The sequence below is a fragment of the Eublepharis macularius genome, chromosome 4 (genome assembly GCF_028583425.1).
Source record: "Eublepharis macularius isolate TG4126 chromosome 4, MPM_Emac_v1.0, whole genome shotgun sequence".
NCBI classification, from domain to species: domain Eukaryota; kingdom Metazoa; phylum Chordata; class Lepidosauria; order Squamata; family Eublepharidae; genus Eublepharis; species Eublepharis macularius.
This window is the reverse complement of record NC_072793.1, coordinates 142,048,569-142,064,697: the sequence shown is the minus strand read 5'-3', so window position 1 is coordinate 142,064,697 and position 16,129 is coordinate 142,048,569. Positions and strand designations below refer to the sequence as shown.

General features: G+C 41.2%; 1 protein-coding gene across 1 annotated transcript in view; it reads right to left on the bottom strand.

Moving 5' to 3' along the window:
• The window catches only part of FRMD4B (FERM domain containing 4B), a 170,940-nt gene that overhangs the window by 114,535 nt on the left and 40,276 nt on the right, over positions 1 to 16,129 (bottom strand). The window contains exon 5 of the mRNA XM_054977130.1: positions 12,035 to 12,119. Within this exon, the coding sequence (XP_054833105.1) occupies positions 12,035 to 12,119 (85 nt within the window). The remainder of the gene's footprint in view (positions 1 to 12,034; positions 12,120 to 16,129) is intronic.

Sequence of the window (16,129 nt, the reverse complement as noted above, 5' to 3'; positions counted from 1 at the left end):
AAAACAAGTCAGGTGGAGAATGAAATAAACACAGAACTGAACTGTGCAGGCAGGTTTCTCCTATAGGTGTGTGAAGTGGTGGTTTCAGCTGGAAAGACCTTGAGCAATGCTCGTTGTAAGACCCCGCCCAGTGTTGAAAGACACAGCATTGAAAAGATGACTTCCCTTGTCACATAAAAGCCTTTAGCCAAAGAACCATGGCGTGTGAAAATAAACATGGCCAAGAAGGCAAAAGCTTCTAAATCCCATTAGGGTCTTTGCTCTTTTTTCTGTCCCTCTTGTACTTCTCAGAGAGCTGAATGGAGCTCAAAGGAAGAAAGGGAAAGGGAGAGGAAGAAAGGGATAGTAGATGCATTCAGCAGGGTGTTATTAAGTCATTTTCTCCTCTGCAGACTTTGGTATGCAGTGGTGTACTTTGCCTGGAGCAAGGGAGTTTCTGGACAGCTATTGGACAAATAGGTCAACTTGTACAGTAATTGATGTCTTGGTTACTGCACAAGCATCCCAACCTGTTAAGGGACTTTGAGCAGTATGGATTAACTAAGGCAATGTACGCCATGGAGGAGCACCTGTTTTACTGCAGTTACAGAATGTTTGCATGGACTGAACTTAATTCTATTCTCTATACAGGGCTCCATTGTAAATATTAAGAGGTCAAAAACCTTCAATCATGCCTGGTAAGAGTAATTCCGATTGAGAGCTCCCATCTCTGAGGTTATCAAAAGGAAGACAGGAAGTAGCCAGGTGCCCTTTTATCACACCTGGCTCCAGCTCTAGTTGAGAGCTATCTCCTTCCTACTGTTGTCAATGAGGCCGCCAAAAGGATGACAAGCAGCAGCCAGGATCCCTGCACTGGGCCTTGGCTGAGCTCCAGCGGAGACTTCCTTCACTCCCACTTTCAACTGCTGTCTTCCTTTCTGAAGCCATCATAAGGAAGACAGGAAGCAGCGAGGTATCCCCTCCACTGTGTCTGGATCCCATTCCAGCTGAGAATCCCTCACCAATGGATATTTATACTTAATTTTAAATGTCATTGGTACTTGTGTTTTAATTTCTGTTAGTCATTTTGAGGGCAAATTTTGGCTAAAAAACTTGACAAAAATATAAAATATGTGTCAAACCCACAGACTCATCATTACTAGGAAGGAGGTCTATTGCCATCTTTACCACCATGCAAAAGACTCCTGTCAATGGAAATCAGGCGATGAAGAGAACAATCCTAAGCCAGTCTATTCAATGGGGCTTACTTCCAGGAAAGTGTTCTTAGGATTGCGTTGCAAATGTCAGTGGTGGAGGGTTGGGTGAGATATGAAGATCAGTATTTCACAAGGTAAGGTACTGAGCAAGCCGTATCATGACACTCCATAATGTTAGGAATATGATTTTGAATCATTCCGCCCCCAGACACAGTCTTCTGCCCCTTTATCACGGCTTGAATTATAAAAAATCTGACTATTCATGTCCAGTTCTGTCCCCTCATTTCAGCTGTTGAGAATGTTTCACAGTTCTGTTTCAAAATCCTCTCCAAAGGTTTTTCTCAAAGCCCTTCAAACCTCACTCCATCCAAGCACTGTATATAAATGTAGTACTTTGTACAATAATCTTGCATTTAACTGTGCAAATACAGGCTTTTTTTGAAATATATAAACTTTATTCGATGTGCAAGGTTCACAAAGTACGCTGCACAAAAGTCAGTACGGTATCATGGTCATAGTATTGGGCTAGGACCAGGAACACCTGGCTTCACATTGAGACCCTGACATGAAGCTTCTTGGGTGACCTTGGATGAATCACTCTCTGGGTGTCTCAGGGTCTCACCACATCAGACAAAGTACACTCGAATTACACAGGTAATTAGAGTGTATTTTGTAATCCGAGTGTATTTGAGTGTAATTCAAGTGTATTTTGTCTTGTGTGGTTTAACCCTCAGCCTCACAGGGCTGCTGCAATGATAAAATGCCGGAGGGAAAATCGCATGCAGTTCCTTGCAGGGAGGGTAGAACAGAAATCTAATAGATAATTGAAAAGTAACAGTGTATTAGGAGGAAACAAAGCATTCGAGGTGCAGATAGAACAGAATAAGCTATATAGGAGCTGGTACATGGCAAGGTACATGGCACATTTGCAACAGAAATGCAGCCACTCCTTGTAGCCAAGGATACAGGACATTCCAATGGTGTTGTCCTACGGAACTTCATGCAAGTCATCTATTTTGATCCCTATTCAGAGAAGCATTAAAATGAAATGACTACCTTTTACCTCTCAAAGCAAGAACTTTGTGTGCATTCCTTCAGCAGTTAAACTTTAAAAGGTTGTTTAGAATATCTGGAATATAAAAAGGTCTGCAAGGGTAATCAAGCTATTCTAAACAACTGTTATCGATCTATCCAGGTTTCTGTACCACACCCCTCTATCTGAGCATCTTTCCTTTTGGGCTACCACATTCCTGGCCCACGTATGTTTTTGAGAGTTGCACAAGATCTTTGATAGGATGCAAGGTCTCTCTGTTGCACAGTTTAAATAAGCTGGAAGTTATTAGTGATTAGTTTCCCTTATCACAGTTAAAGGCATTAATTAGGTGGCACTAGGGATGTCTAAAACTCTGTCTAGCCGCAGTTTCGTCTTTTCTGATGTCAACAGAATTCCTGGGGAGTGTAAAATGATCCACCACCTGTATTTCATATCCATGTCTCTCCTGGTTGGTAAAATTATGTAAGGACTTGCTTTGTTGGCTGAAGGGGCTTTCTCTAACAGTGTAATCCCAATAAGAGTTACTCCAGTCTAAACCCATAGATTACAATTACTCCAGTAATTTAAGTAGAGTTACTCCAGTCTAAGCTCATAATTTCAATTGTCTTATATTGGATTAACTGAGTTTAGGATTGCACTGCTAGTCTCTTAAAGAGACTGTGATCGAACCATTATTTAAAAAGCCTTCACTGGAGAAGAAAGTGGTGGCTCATTATAGACCTCTTACGTTTTTGAAGTAAGATTATTGAGCAGGTGGTGTAGAGCAATTTCAGGGTTATCTGGGTGACACATCTGCCCATTACTCTTTTCAGTATAACTTCAGGCTTGGTTTCAGGGCACATTCTGCTTTGGTAATGCTGGTGGATGATCTCCATTTACAACTAGATAAGGGGAATGCATCCTTGCTGTTACTGCTGAATTAATCTGCTGCTTTTTACACAAAGGATCATGCCATACTGTTGAGATGGCTGGAGAAGGATTATAGGATTCAGAGGGACAGGGCTGAAGTGGTTCCAATAGTTTTTGTTGGGCTGAACTCAAAAGGAAGCTACAGGTGACGTGGAGATGTAAAATCATAATTGGTTTGAATGTTCCTGCCTTGGCCAAAGGAGATGCATGGGCAAATGAAAAAGCTTTCATCTTGATGAGTTGCCCACCTTGGACTTTTTATGTTTTTTGTAGGAAGATTTGAATGCATTTACTCCATGATTGTTTAATATAACATCTTTGTGTCCATTCTGTGCGTGGTCAGGCACTTTACATTAATTTATGGGGTACTTTGCATGAAATTATATCGCTGAGAAAGGCCCTTGGGCAAAATGCATCTGGTTCCATACATATGGAGGAAAATGTACAATAATACCTGTATATTTGGAAGCTGTCCATTTGAATATAAAATGGTGGAGTACTAATACGTTATTGCTGAAACACAGGTATTGTTTTTAATTACGTTTTTGTACTTCTTTCTGTCTGATTAACTAATACATCATTTTTATTGTACTGCATTACTTTCAAAGATATATTTAATAGTTTAAATTTTGTTTCAGCTTCTCTGGTTACCCTTCTTTTAATGTAGAGATGGAACTATGGGGTTCCACAAGAGTTAGCATTTTCACCTATGCCATTCAACATCTGAGATTGTCTGAGCTTTGGAGTTGGTGTCATCAGCATATTGGATTCAGCTAGACCAGCGATGGCGAACCTATGGCACACGTGCCACAGTTGGCACGCAGAGCCCTCTCTGTGGGCACTCAAGCCAGGGCTCATTTGGAGGCATGGGTTTTGGCCCCGCCCATGTGATTCCTTTTCCCAGGGCTCATTTGGAGTCCAAATGCACAGGAATGGCGTTCCAGTAGAGCTGAAGAGAGGTCACGTGGGTTTTGGCCCCACCCACGTGACTCCTTTTCCTCCAAGCACAAGCCAAGTGGTGCTGGGCTCCAAAGGAACAGTAAGCTGCTTGGATTCCTTCTGCTCTGCTCCTTTACTTTCATTTGTGACTGGGGCGGGGTGGGGCGGGGCGGGGGAGAGAGAGAGAAAGAAAATGAATGAGTGCAAGGTGAGCAGTGCTGAGCTCCAAAGGAACGCAAGCTGCTTGGATTCCTTCTGCTCTGCTCCTTTACATTCATTTGTGACTGGGGCAGGGGGGGGTGGCGGGGGGAGAGAGAGAGAGAGAGAGAGAGAGAGAATGAATGAGTGCAAGGCGAGTGGTGCTGAGCTCCAAAGGAACAGTAAGCTGCTTGGATTCCTTCTGTTCTGCTCCTTTATTTTCATTTGTGACTGCGGTGGGGGGGAGAGAGAAAATGAATGAGTGCAAGGCGAGTGGTGCTGGGCTCCAAAGGAACAGTAAGCTGCTTGGATTCCTTCTGCTCTGCTCCTTTACTTTCATTTGTGACTGGGGTGGGGGGGGGGAGAGAGAGGAAAAATGAATGAGTGCAAGGTGAGCGGTGCTGAGTTCCAAAGGAACAGTAAGCTGCTTGGATTCCTTCTGCTCTGCTCCTTTACTTTCATTTGTGACTGGGGCGGGGGTGGGGAGAGAGAAAAAGAGTGAATGAGTGCAAGGCAAGTGGTGCTGGGCTCCAAAGGAACAGTAAGTTGCTTGGATTCCTTCTGCTCTGCTCCTTTACTTTCATTTGTGAGGGGGGGAGCTCTTTTAAGACAAAATATGTTAATTAGTTCAGACAACTGTATGAGTTGTTGTTTCTAAACTAAAACCTCAGTATTCAGGTTTAATTGCAGTGTTGGCACTTTGAAACAAATAAGTTGATTTTGTGTTGCAGTTTGGGCACTCAGGCTCAAAAAGGTTCGTCATCACTGAGCTAGACACTACATAGAACAAGTTGCCACGGTCTCTGTTCTGAGTTAGTTCCTGAATACTGTGGTCAAGTGTTTGGAACTAAACAAGTCAAAGCTGAATCCAGATAAGACAGAAGTGATGTCAGTCAATAAGGTTGCTGCCTCAGTGATCTACAAATGGAGTGCAACTATCCTCAAAGGATTCTGTGAAAAACTAAGAGTTTTGCTTTACCCTGCTTTTCCACTGGAAAAGAATACCTGGTAAAAATGAGGGCATTTTATAAGCTATATATGGCACAGAAGTTTGACTCTTGATGCTCAATTATTATTACATGCTGTACCCGAGATGGCTCTTGAAAATGACATGGAAATGTCACCTGGTACAAATGCAGCAATCCATTTATATCAGGGGCTAGTCTCTGGCCACATGTTATTCTGAGCTCCTTTCACAGGATGCTATTTCCCCCCAGATCCAATACCAGGTGTTAAGGCTTACCTTTAAACCCCTTCACGACCTTGGGATCCACATATCTGAAAGACTGTCTCTTCTGGAACATACCCATGCAGAAACTTTGTTCTGCCTTATAGGGCTTTTTGCCTGCCGTGGCTCTAGCAAGAATGGATTTTTAGCCTGCTCAGACCAACTTTTTTTCAGTTGCTTTGGGATAACCTTCTAGGGGAGAGGCTGATCAGTATGGTTTCCTGACTTTAGAAGAGATTATAAGATTGTTCAGGACGGCATCATCTATACTATTCCTGGGGTTTAACACTACAACTAGTCTAGCATGAGGCTCCCATATGCAATATTTTAAGAATGTTTTTAGGATGGTTTGTATTGCAAATATTGATTACATTTGTTACTTGCCTTGAGCTTCCGCTGTGCTGGAAGAAAGCCAAGTTTATAAATATTCTAAATAAATAACTAAAACAAAAGTTCCATAATTCAATGATGATGGTAGGAACACCTTGAGTCAAAATAAGAACCATTTACTAGAAGTGGACTATACAATATTTTCAAAGTAATATTAAGGACATGCTTACATTCAGTAGGTTCAAGGAAAAGCTCTGTTCCAATCTTATTGTCTAGCACAGACCTAGATGGCTTGTAGCCCACAAATGAGTTCTCTGTGAAGATGAGGAGGTGATATCTCTAGACATTTTTATTTTATTCAGTACATTTTTAAAATTTGTGATTTATAAGCTGCCTTCCGTTTCAAGGAAAGGTGGGATATAAATATTTAAACAAACAAATAAATAATGTTCAGTCTTTGAGTGAAAGATAAATACTAAATGCTAGATTTCCTTGAAGGGCACAGTAGTACTTCAGAGAGGCAGTGTTGTGTAATGGCTAGGGTGTCAGATTGTGATCAGGGAGAACTGGGATCAAGTCCCAATTTGACCTTGAGGCTCACTGAATAAACTCCAGTCATTCATCCTCATATAATTGCTGCATGGATAAAATACCATACATGCTGCCCTGAGCGGTTTGGAAGAAGGGTGGTATAAAAATGTAACAATAAAGAAAAGGAACCTGGGAGTATAACATTCACTCCAATTCACAGGCTAACAAATAAACTATGAAGTTGCCTTATACTGACTATTGGGCCACCTAACCCATCACTGTTTATTCTGACTGTAAAAGATTTCAGGCAAAGGACTTTCTTTCCCAGAACTGTTGCCTGAGATCCTTTTAATTGGAGATAGATGACTGAGCCTGAAAACTTCTGCACTCAAAGCAGGAGTTATTATGGCATCTCCTGTGGGAGAAGTATACAGTAAGAGAGGTGTGAACTGCAGATAGAGTTGGCTGGCAATTTTACAGGAGAATTAGCAGCAGCAATGGGGGCTGGGGATGCCAAGAAAACAATAAACTCTCCAGCTGCAACCAGATTTGTTGCAATAGCTAAGGCCAAACTGTTGAAGCACCAGGAAATTGAGTTCACTTCCAGCCTGTGGTCCCAATCACTTCACCAGACAATCATCATCAACAACCATCTCTCCAATTGTTCCTCATATTTGGTTGTGTGTATGAAACGTTTGCCCCAATAAAATGGATACAATCCAGTCAGTATTTGTTAGAAGAGGAACATTTAATGCTATCCCTTTCCTCAGCTTTTAGATGGGGACAAACCAGAAAGTTAGTAAGACAGAGAGATCAAGGCATCTGTTTACTCCTTATTGCCCCTGAACTATCTTTGATGTGTAGTAGATCGCTAATCTCAGGATTTCCTCCTCATGATATCCTTCTCTTCCTCCCACACATCTATCTCTTCTCTCCATCTTGCACCATGGATGTAGGACTTGTCCTGCAATCCATGTCCATCCTTAGACTAGATAGGTAGATAGGAATCTCTCCTGTTTCCTATCAGAGTATGGAGTTCCTATAATAAAGAATTCTTATTTCTTTTCTAAACCTAAACCAGATGTAAGTTTATTATTTTTTTCTCATGCACTCACACCAGCCAGCAAGGTCCAATCACCCATCATGTTTTCTCTGCTATTGACGCTACAGCTACTCTGCTACTTTCCTACTACTACTTTATGGAGGCCCAATTGTTTTATATTTTTTAATAGTATTGATCCAGTCTCAGTGATTTCATTAGCATTGTTAAGCATGTACTTAACATCTACCATTAAAATCAGTAGGACTTAAAATATTTAACTCTGGCTGGTTTGTACTCTGTGTCTCAAAAGACACATAGATTCATGCTATGCTGGAGCAATAACCAATGTACTAGAGCCAAGAGGAAAGGCAGAGTAGAAATATTTGAATAAAAAATAAACTACAAGTTTTAGAAGCCATTAAAAATGACTATATATGTGCCTTGCACTGTTTCTTGACCCTTGAAGGGGATTATTTAGCTGCTATCCTTAGAGGGCTGTAGAAGTTGGCAATCATATGGGGAGCAGCTCATCTCTAAGGTTGGGTTTCCATGAAATACGTTCTAAATCTGTTTTGCCAGCTAAACAAGTGACCATTACATCCTGTGGCAGTGAGTTCTAGAAGTTAGTTACTCTTTCAGTATAATCCTAAGCAGAGTTACTCCAGTCCCATTGAGTTCAATGGGCTTAGACAGAAGTAAAGGTGCTTAGGATTGTGCTGTTTGTCTAGTCTGAATCTACTGCCCATCATCTTCATGGGATGCTTGACTGCATCACTGAGCCATTAAGCTGTCTTCCTCTCCTCCTAGCTTCTAAAGTTTTGGGACAGCTATTTTTCTTATGAGCTGACAGGCAGGCCGAGCAAGAAACCACCACCTGGCACCCTGCACCCTGATACCAATTAAAAAAACACACCTAGCAAATGAAAAAAAAATCTATTCTCACTCAAAATTGCTCATGACACCCTTGGAGACTTTAAGTAAATTGCTGATGAAGCACAACATATATAATTCCACATCTATGCATCGCTGTCATCCATTAACCAATTCAATTCAAAATGTGTTATGTGAACAGCTGCAGTAACTTAAAGTGTCATAAAACTTGGCTAGGTGACAGCAGCAGTGTTTATATTTTGAACATTTTCTCTTTCCTTCTGCATATATAAATATATACACATTCATTTGCACACCCACATGAACAGCTACACCCAGCTGTTTGGGTAATCCGGTAGCACTTTCATACCCACCTTGTTCTAGATTTACACCCATGACTAATGCAGAAAGATTTTTTTTATATACTCTTTCATTTGAAACTTTTCTGCCTGGCTAAACTGCTCCAACACTCCCAGAAACTATGCTTATGAGAATCAATATGATTATATGAAGAGGAAAAGACTGAGATTCTGACAAAGTGCAATAAACCTTTTATTGTTGGAGAAAGCTTTCATTTCCCTCCACTTCCCCAGAGTGAGGAAATTCCTAAACACAACAGCTACATTCTTACGCTTTAAAGGGCTAACTACATATGCTTAATTAGCAATCAATGAGAAGAAGGTGCTCAATATTTTCCTTGTCCCCCAAATGTCTCACCCCACTCAGTTTTTGCTCCAACATATATTATGGGATGGATAAAATTTTATAAAGTGCAATCCTAAAACAGAATTATGCCCTTTAAAGCTCATTGTCTTTGCACCCTTCTGCTTGTCCACTAATTGTGAGTCTCCTCCACAACTATTCTTCACTAAAAATCCCCCTAATATGCTGTGTGTTTTAAATGCATTGTTTGTAATTTATAACATTCTGAGAAATGGTACAGGCTTGTGAGGGCAGTTGTTTTTATGGATACCAAGAGAAAAATAAAGACTAAAAATGGTGCAATAGAACTGACAGTCAAGTAGGTATCAGCTTGCTCTGTGTTGCCATTTGAAGCAGTTATTCTCAAGCCCTAAAATTCACACTCTTGTGGCTGACAGGCATGTTTCCCTTCTGCAGGGGCAAAATGTGTTAATTGTGAACCTCCATGCATCTTTCTGTATGGCTGAACCTTTGACTGTGGACAGAAGAACAGGCCAAGGAATGTAGGGCGGGGAAGGTGTCAACGGAAATTAGAAAATGCAGCTCTTTGTATCCACCAGCTCATGTATGTGAGCAGCCGGTATACACAGCACTACTGCTTAAGAGCTGTCTTGTGCACCAGTCCTGTTGAACACTGAAGATCCCATAGCACTCTGAATTAGGAACATGATATTTAAGCAGGCTGTCTGGATAGATAGCATAGAAATATTTCACATAAATAAAAATTCTAATAAAGGCCCATCTTCCCATGTTTCTATTTCTGTGTGGTAGCATGGTATGTTTGAACAGACAAATATATTTTCCCCTAGTGCCAACCCAAAGAGAAAAGTCAAAAAGGCAGTAAGGGCACCAATTTTGTTAGCTATGTCCTCTGGAAAAGAAATCAAAGGCTTGACACACTGCCTTCTTTGTGTTTTCTAGATCAGAATCATATGGATACCCCCCGGTTCTGCTATTACTCTACAGTCTGATCCCTAGACCCTAAAGGAGCAGGCATCAGGTTTCTTTCTCCCCGTGCCACAAAAGGGAAATGTGGCCATTTAATCAACTGGAGGCAGCTTCATTTCCCTATTGACAGAGCTATAGATCTGCTGAATCAAATGACTCATTGGTTGTATTGACAGGAACCTCCTCTTTTTATATACCTGCTGGATTTCCTCACATTGCCAGAACAAACAACAATGGAAGTCACCTAACTATTCCTACCTTTTATAGACCCATAATTCCTTTTTACAGACCTACACCTGAATCTGCATTCATACCTTGCCCTGTCTTGTCCAGCTGTTGCTGTATTTCCTTATCCCTCCCAAGACCTTTGTGGGATCTGAGAAAGAGAACAGCAGATATTCTTCCTTATGCCCTTTGGTTAGTAGCGACTAGCTTTTATGAAGTCCTCACACATCTCACATTTTTTAAAAAACCTTGCATCTGCTTTGTGGATATCCAAGTCTCAAGTGGAGCCAATCCCTATAGCATACTATTTTAACACATATTAGCTGCACTTTAAAACATATTAGTGGCTTTCTATAGAATGTTAGACAATAGTAATCAGAGCCAAATGCAATCTTTATAACTCAAATATATTTTTAATCAGATATTTTTGGAAAGAAGAAATCATTTAATGAATGGGAGCTATGTGTTGTACTTAGGCCGTAGTCGTTTTTTAAACACTTGATATCAATGAGTTCATCTCACAGTCTATGGCACGTGGCTTGGATTCAGTGGAACGTTTCCATGGGCAGAAAGATGGAGTGCAAATTTTTCTTGCCTCCCCCTCTGCTGCAGTGCAAAGCACCATCCAAATGCTAATTCTCAGGGTCCCCTATCTTCCAGGAGCAGCATTCAGACAGCATTTTGGGCTGTAGCCAGAGGAAGAAGCAAGAAAGTTGTGTTCCTGTTATTTCAATTACAGACAAAGCCTAAAATGACCAATTTTTAAATATATCAGTAAAAAGATGGATCAAGATAGGTAGCTGTGTTTGTCTGTAGCAGTAGAAAATTCTACTGTATCTATAGAAAATGCTAGCTGTATCTGAAGAAGTGAGCTGTGACTCACGAAAGCTCATACCCTACCACAAATTTTGTTAGTCTTATAGCTGCTACTGGACTCTTGCTCTTTTCTGCTGTAAAAAAATGAATCACTGCATCATGAATTGTGATCACATATGTCAGGGAACACTAGAAAACTATCTGCAGTATGTTATCCAGGGTAGCACTAGAAGAAATGAAACATCTAGAGGGTGAGAAACGTATAAAAGAATCCTTTCTTAAAATGACAGTACTGAACTACAAGATCTGTAGTGAGTTTCTACTTTTGGTAGGATAGGGCAACACTAAAATGTGAGTAAAGGGGGAAGTTTCAGCTATTTCTTTTAGATAATTTTATCCTGCCCTTCTCCCATTTTAGCCTCACTATCACCCTATGATATGGCATTCCAGAATCTTCTAAAAAAAACCCAGAGAACACCTTTTTTGTATCAACACTTCTCTGTCCCATTCAGAGTGATCATGGAATAATGAATGGGAATACCAAAAATATGTTGACGGTTGTCTAATTTCTGTTTTTTCTGAAGTTTATGGGATATCATGCAGAAAGTTATAAATGTCTTGATGACAAACTCTTGTTATATATTAACTCAAGAGATTAGTGTAATAGATGAACAACTATTAAAGATAACATTAGGAACATTTATTCTCTGTTACATTTGTATCCTGCTTTTCTTTCACCATGGAGCTTAAGGTGGCACACAATGATTTTCCCAGGCAGCCTGTGATCAGACACAGACCTGCTTTAACTTCAACAGCAGTGTTACAGCATGTGCCTTAAAACAGGACCTCACATCATTTGTTAGGTTCTATGGAAATATTTACTTGTGTAAAAATACATGAAATGACTGTTACTGTTGGCAAGTGTAATTGTTTTTAATTGTTCCCTCATACCATTTTGTGATGTTCAGAAGTGCATGTATGTGACAGGATTTGTACAGCCAGGTAAAAGATAGCACACGATTATATGAAAAGAGCAGGCAAATTACCTTATGCACACAGGACCTGGCGTTCAAGAAGAAGAGCTCTACTGTAGTTTTGTCTTTCAGAAAGGAAATGCTTTCAATGTAAAATCTGAAAGAAAAGACGGAAGTGAGACAATTGACTTCTCACAGCAGTTCCCACTGTAAACGAGCAGTAACTGCAGGGCTGTGTTACAGCATAATAGATCAACAGGATTAGGCTGAACCATGAAAGGGGGATACCTGGCAGAAAAACCACGATTATCCTGATAATATGCAAAAGGGACCTTTTAGCAAATACATACAAACACTACCATCAAAACTGCATGGTTATATGATATGGTCTCAGGATAGCCAGCAAAGAAATTACAGCAGGAAAACAAAACATCACTTTGTCATGAAACTCACTAGGTGACCTGGGCCAGTCACTCCCTCTCAGACTAACCTACATCACAGGGTTGCTGAGAGGATAAAATGGAGAGGGGAGACCTGGGTACATTACCCTGAGTTCCTTGGAGGAAGGGTGACATTCAAATGTGGTAATATTTGAATTCTACACTTGAATTTTATTGAGGGGGGGCAGATTTTGAACTACTGAAGCACTGATCTTAGAACGGCTTAAAGCAGAATATTTTGGGTTGTATATGCTTGAGATGGAACATTTCAACTAACTGAAGGGAGGAAAATTTTCACCAGTTCCTCTCTCCATATGCGAGATCTTCACTGCCCGCTCATACTATTCCTGAGAGTCCCCTGTCCCCCAGGATAAGATTTTGGAGATAATTTTGGGATGGAGATGGTAGACAGCTCTTGTCGGGCATGGTGGTGTTCTCTGAGGTATGCAGCTCCCAGATCACAAAGGATGTTAAACATCAAGACCGGCACTTTGATTGGAATCTGGAGAGGTCATATTTCCATGGTAGAGGAGATATTTTGCGTGCAGAAAGTTCCATCCTCAGTTCTTATAAGAATCTAAGGTAGTTGGGAAGGGAATAATTTTGGTCAAAAGTACTGGAAAGCTGCAACCCATCAGAAGAGAGAGTATTGGCTACAGGTACCAATGGCGTGACTGGGAAAAGTTGCACATAGCAAAATTATTTCTAATAAATTTCAAGGCACATCACAATTCAGTTTAGTTCATGGGCTGACACATGCAGAACTTAGGTTTGTGATAGTTCTGCTCTTCTTATCCCACCAGGCTTGCTGGTTTCAGTATAGGACAGGATTCTAACACTTTTCATAGCGGCACAGAAGGGGAAATCATGGAAGGTCCAGCTTTTCATATGATGTGTTGTGATGGGAAGGCAAGATGCACATGCTAGAATTCCTTCAGCTATCAAAGGCATAGTAGTATTGTCACACACTGAAACTGGAAGTCCTAATCACATCCTGAATACGTATTTACTTTCCCTATTTTTCAACCTTTATTCATTAAGAAGATGACTTCGAAAGTGTTTACTTCTTTTAGTCTATTTATCTTTGTTCTTCTATGCTACAGTATGCACTGTACATTCTTATCACCACAGAATGTGCAACTCAAGTCAAAACCACAAACAGATAAAGATAATGAAAAGGGTGACCAGCGTATTTCCTGCAGTCCTCTTTTGCTGTCTCTGCCTGTCACTGATCTGAAAAGTGTCAGACTTTCATTACTTCACTTATGCAAACTGCGCAATATATTGGATTGCGTCATGGCACACACAACGCAAGTCTGCTGTGCCAGTTCACACACAACTGTGTCATCACCATTGCCAGTTCATGCTTTTCAGAATAATTTTTCATTTGCTGGAAAGTTAAAGGTGACAATATAAAAACTAAGTATGTTATGTTTAACAGCCTAACAGTTTAAAGCATAACAGAAAATCCAAGTGGCTTGTGAATTTATTACATCTCACTCTTTGCCTAGTTTGAATGGGTTCACCTTTAGGAAGCTTCCTGACTACATCCAAGCAATAACTGTAGATAGTTTATTAGAAAGAAGCAAAACATTTAATGAGTTGTAAGTGGCAGCTAGCTTTATTGCAGGCCTGTGCAACTTGTGACCTATCAGTGGAAAACTTATCCCGCCAGCCATGTTTTGGGCCTGCTGGACTCTCAAAAGTCCCATCATCATCATCATCATCATCATCATCATCATCATCATCATCATCATCATCATCATCATCATCATCATCATCATCATGATATCATCATCATCATCATCATCATCATCACAGTTCCTCCATTCCCAAGCAAGCTGCACAAAGCCTAGAATGTTACTGGCTCTTTGGTGGGCCATGTTGTTCATTTGGTTGATGTTCAGTTTGATGAAGACTCTCAAGTTATTCAGGTCAGATCAAGTTCAAGGGATTGGATCTCATACATTCCTTCTGCTGGTTGTAGCGCTTTCATTTAGTACCTCAAGGCAAACACTAAAAACTAAATGAATGAATACAATTTGAGTCTCTCCAAAACACAAAGAGAGTTCCAATTTCTGCTTCTTTTCTTTGAGTTGGGGAAGATTCCATACACGAATAGGGATTCTTATAGGGCTTCAAGCCATCTGTGGTTACAAAAGAAGATTTTTGTGGCACCTTAAAGATGCACCTATATATTAGGGTTGCCAGTCCCCCGCTGGGGAGCAGAGGATCCCCTGTCCCTGCTTACCTGGCTGGTGGGGGAGGAACATGTCTCTCAGAAGCGTGCTCCCGGGAAGTGTAGCACACTCCTGTGGGCCCAATGTAGCCTGAAACAGGCCAGTGCGGAGCGTGGGCGCACTCCTGCACTCTGCAGCAACCCAATTCATGCTCAAATTGGGCTGATTTGGGCCCAAATTGGGCCACTGTGGAGCACGGTAGCACTCCTGTGCTCTGCAGCAGCCCGATCTGGTCCGATTTGGGCCTGAATTGGGCTGGATTGGACCTGAATTGAGCTGCTGTGGAGCACTGCAGCGCTCCTGCACTCTGCAGTGGCTCGATTCAGGCCGAATCAGCAGGAGCGTTTCCAGGGGGCAGCCCACGCAATGATGTCACTTCCCGGAAGTGATGTCATCACGTGGGCCAGGAGCACACAAGGTAGAAGGGGGGAAGGTAGGTGCCAGGTCCCCCAAGCACCCCCAGGAGGACAGGGGGACCTGGCAACCCTACTATGTATTGATCTACATCCTGCTTTTTTGTGTGATCACTGGAGCTCACATTTGCTTAGATAAATTTAAAAACAATTCCACGCTGATAGAAAATACAGGCAAAAATTAAGCAAGCCTCAGTTTTCACTTATGGGCTACTGAAAGCACAATGAAAGATCTCTGCTTTACAGAGTCTCTAAAACCTAGGTGAAGGCCTTCCTTATATCCCCAGGAAGCCCATTCCACAGCAAAGGTACACCAGGATCCAAGCAGAGACAGTTTATACAGGCCGTTTCCACACACGTTGAATAATGCACTTTCAATGCACTTTAGTTATCCTTTAGAAGTGGATTTTGTGTTTCACACATGAAAACCCAGTTCCAAATGATCACTAAAGAGCATTGAAAGTGCATTATCCAACGTGTGTGGAAGCAGCCTTAGTCTTAAGTGGGGTTAGAGTTAATAAAACTTGGTCTCATGATGGGAGCTGCTTTGCAGGCACATATGAAGAGAGCCAGTAAGGTGTAGTGTTTAGAATGTTGGACTAGGATCTGAGAGACCTGGGTTCAAATCCCCACTCTGCCAAGGAAGCTCACTGGTTGACTCCGAGCCAGTCAAACTCTCTCAGCTTAACATACTTCACAGGGTGGTTGTGAGGATAAAATGGAGAAGAGGAGGAGGATGTAAGCTATTTTGGGTACCCACTGGGGAGAAAAGGCAGGGTATAAAGTAAACAAATAAAAGTAAACAAAGAAATACGGGTGGAGGAGGCAGTCTCAGATATATGCAGGTCCCTGGTCGTGAATAGCTTTAGATACCAGCACCCTGATTTAAGCACAAAAACAAACTGGCAGCCAATGTAACAATCTTACTGTGGTTTAGTTCCCTTCATCAAGTCACTAAAGTGATTTCTCAGTCAACACAATTTTTATACACAGAGGAAAGAAAAGAATGAACATGCGGTGAAAAGGTCTGGCCTGTGACATTTCTACACTACAATAACGCTGTTCATATTTATG